This window comes from Chenopodium quinoa, unplaced genomic scaffold (assembly GCF_001683475.1).
Source record: "Chenopodium quinoa cultivar QQ74 unplaced genomic scaffold, ASM168347v1, whole genome shotgun sequence".
Classification (NCBI taxonomy): Eukaryota; Viridiplantae; Streptophyta; class Magnoliopsida; order Caryophyllales; family Amaranthaceae; genus Chenopodium; species Chenopodium quinoa.
In genome coordinates, this window is record NW_018745675.1 from 2,948,894 (window position 1) to 2,950,837 (window position 1,944).

General features: G+C 43.3%; 1 protein-coding gene across 1 annotated transcript; it reads left to right on the top strand.

Moving 5' to 3' along the window:
* Window positions 1-449: 449 nt before the first annotated feature.
* On the top strand, window positions 450-953 carry LOC110717213. Its single transcript, XM_021895865.1, has one exon. It carries the CDS (start codon window positions 450-452, stop codon window positions 951-953), a length of 504 nt encoding a protein of 167 aa, XP_021751557.1.
* The last annotated feature ends 991 nt before the right edge of the window (window positions 954-1,944 follow it).

Sequence of the window (1,944 nt, forward strand, 5' to 3'; positions counted from 1 at the left end):
GATGAAATGCCTCAACAAAACATTTTGGAAGTTGAGCCTTTTGATGTTTGGGGTGTCGACTTTATGGGGCCTTTTGTCTCCTCATGTGGGAATTTATACATCTTGGTAGCGGTTGACTATATGACTAAGTGGATTGAAGCCATACCTTCCCCTACCAATGATCATAAGGTTGTGCTTAAGCTTCTCAAGAAAATCATCTTTCCACCGTTTGGGGTTCCTAGGGTGCTAATTAGTGATGGAGGTTCCCACTTTGCCAAGAAGCAACTCGAAACTCTTCTCAAGAGGTATGGAGTTCATCATAAAGTTGGTCTACCTTATCATCCTCAAACTCAAGGGCAAGTGGAGGTGTCAAATAGAGAGATCAAGAACCTTCTTGAAAGGATATGGTGAATAAATCTAGGAAGGATTGGTCCCTCAAGCTTTACGACACACTTTGGGCCTTGCGGACGATGTACAAGACTCCAATTGGTACAACCTCCTATCGGTTGGTCTATGGGAAGGCTTGTCATTTGCCGGTTGAGTTGGAGTATAACGCTTGGTGGGCCATCAAGGAATTTAACATGGATATATCATTGGCCGGTGAGAAGAGATTGCTCAAGCTCAACGACCTTGAGGAGCTTAGATATGATGCCTATGAGAACTCAAGGATATACAAGGAGAAGACCAAAAAATGGCACGACCAACATATAAGGAACAAGAGCTTTATGGTTGGAGACAAGGTATTGTTATTCAACTTTAGGCTTCGTTTGTTTCCCGAAAAGCTCAAATCCAAATGGTCGGGGCCTTTCGTAATTTCAAAAACTACTCCTTATGGGTCTTTTGAGTTAGAGGCGGGTGACAACAAGTTCATGGTTAATGGTCATCGTTTGAAGCACAACTTTTGCAAGGATGAAGTTGGTTTGATTGAATGTATCAGGCTTGATCCAATGGATCCTAAGCCACCCTCTGGATGATAATTTCTCATGATTAAGCTAGTGACCTCGGAAAGAAGCGCTTCTTGGGAGGCAACCCGAGTTATCAACTCTTTTGTTTCTTTATTTCCTTTATTTGGTCGATTTTGGCTTATCTCTTTTTTAGTTCTTATATTATGGTCTTTGCCTTTCTTTTGTAGGTACTTGAACCTTTGGGCATTGATTTTATGGATTAGGGAATGAAGGTGTAAAGGGTGATTTATGAGTTATGAAAGAAGATTAAAATCGGAATTTGGGTCTCAAGTCTTAAGGTACTCCTTAACTTTTTGGAGAGGGCTTGGAGAGGGCAAGGAGAGGGCGCTCTAGCAAGACACACGGGCACGACCCTTAGACCGCCGCGCGCAGACAGGGACTCAAGCACCCTACATGATTTTCTAGAGATTCCTCGTCGCGCCCCAGGAGAGGGCGCGGCGGTTAGACTCGCGGGCGCAAACAAGAAGACACGCGGGCGCGATGAATGGTGTCGCGGGCGCGACCTTTTGCTCTTCATAAATTAATCAGATTCGGGAGATGTCTTGGAGATGCCTTGGAGAAGGCGCAACCCTTAGACCCATAGGCGCGGCGAACTGAGTCTGCGAATCCGGTTTGATTTAGCAGCTTCACCCCCCTTATTTCCCTTAATTTCGACATCCTCTTTCACTTCTCTCTCTAAAGCTTCATCCTCCCTCAAACCCTAACCTCCCAACCTCACAAACTCATCAAAATTCATTATTAAATTATCAATTTCCTACACTTTCTCTCGAATTTCCTCATCAAATCTCCGAAAATTTACCGTTCAAGATTCGGTATCTCACGGTCTCTCCATTGTAAGATTCTTGAAGGTTTCTTGGATTTCTTCTTCTGAAGGCTAGTTAGAGTGGATTCTGGTCACTCATTGTTGGTATATTTCACTCCTTCTCTAGCTTTAATTGAAATTTGAGCAATTTATTTATTTTTGGTGAGAAAAATTGTTGTCCTTGTGAATTCGTTTGGG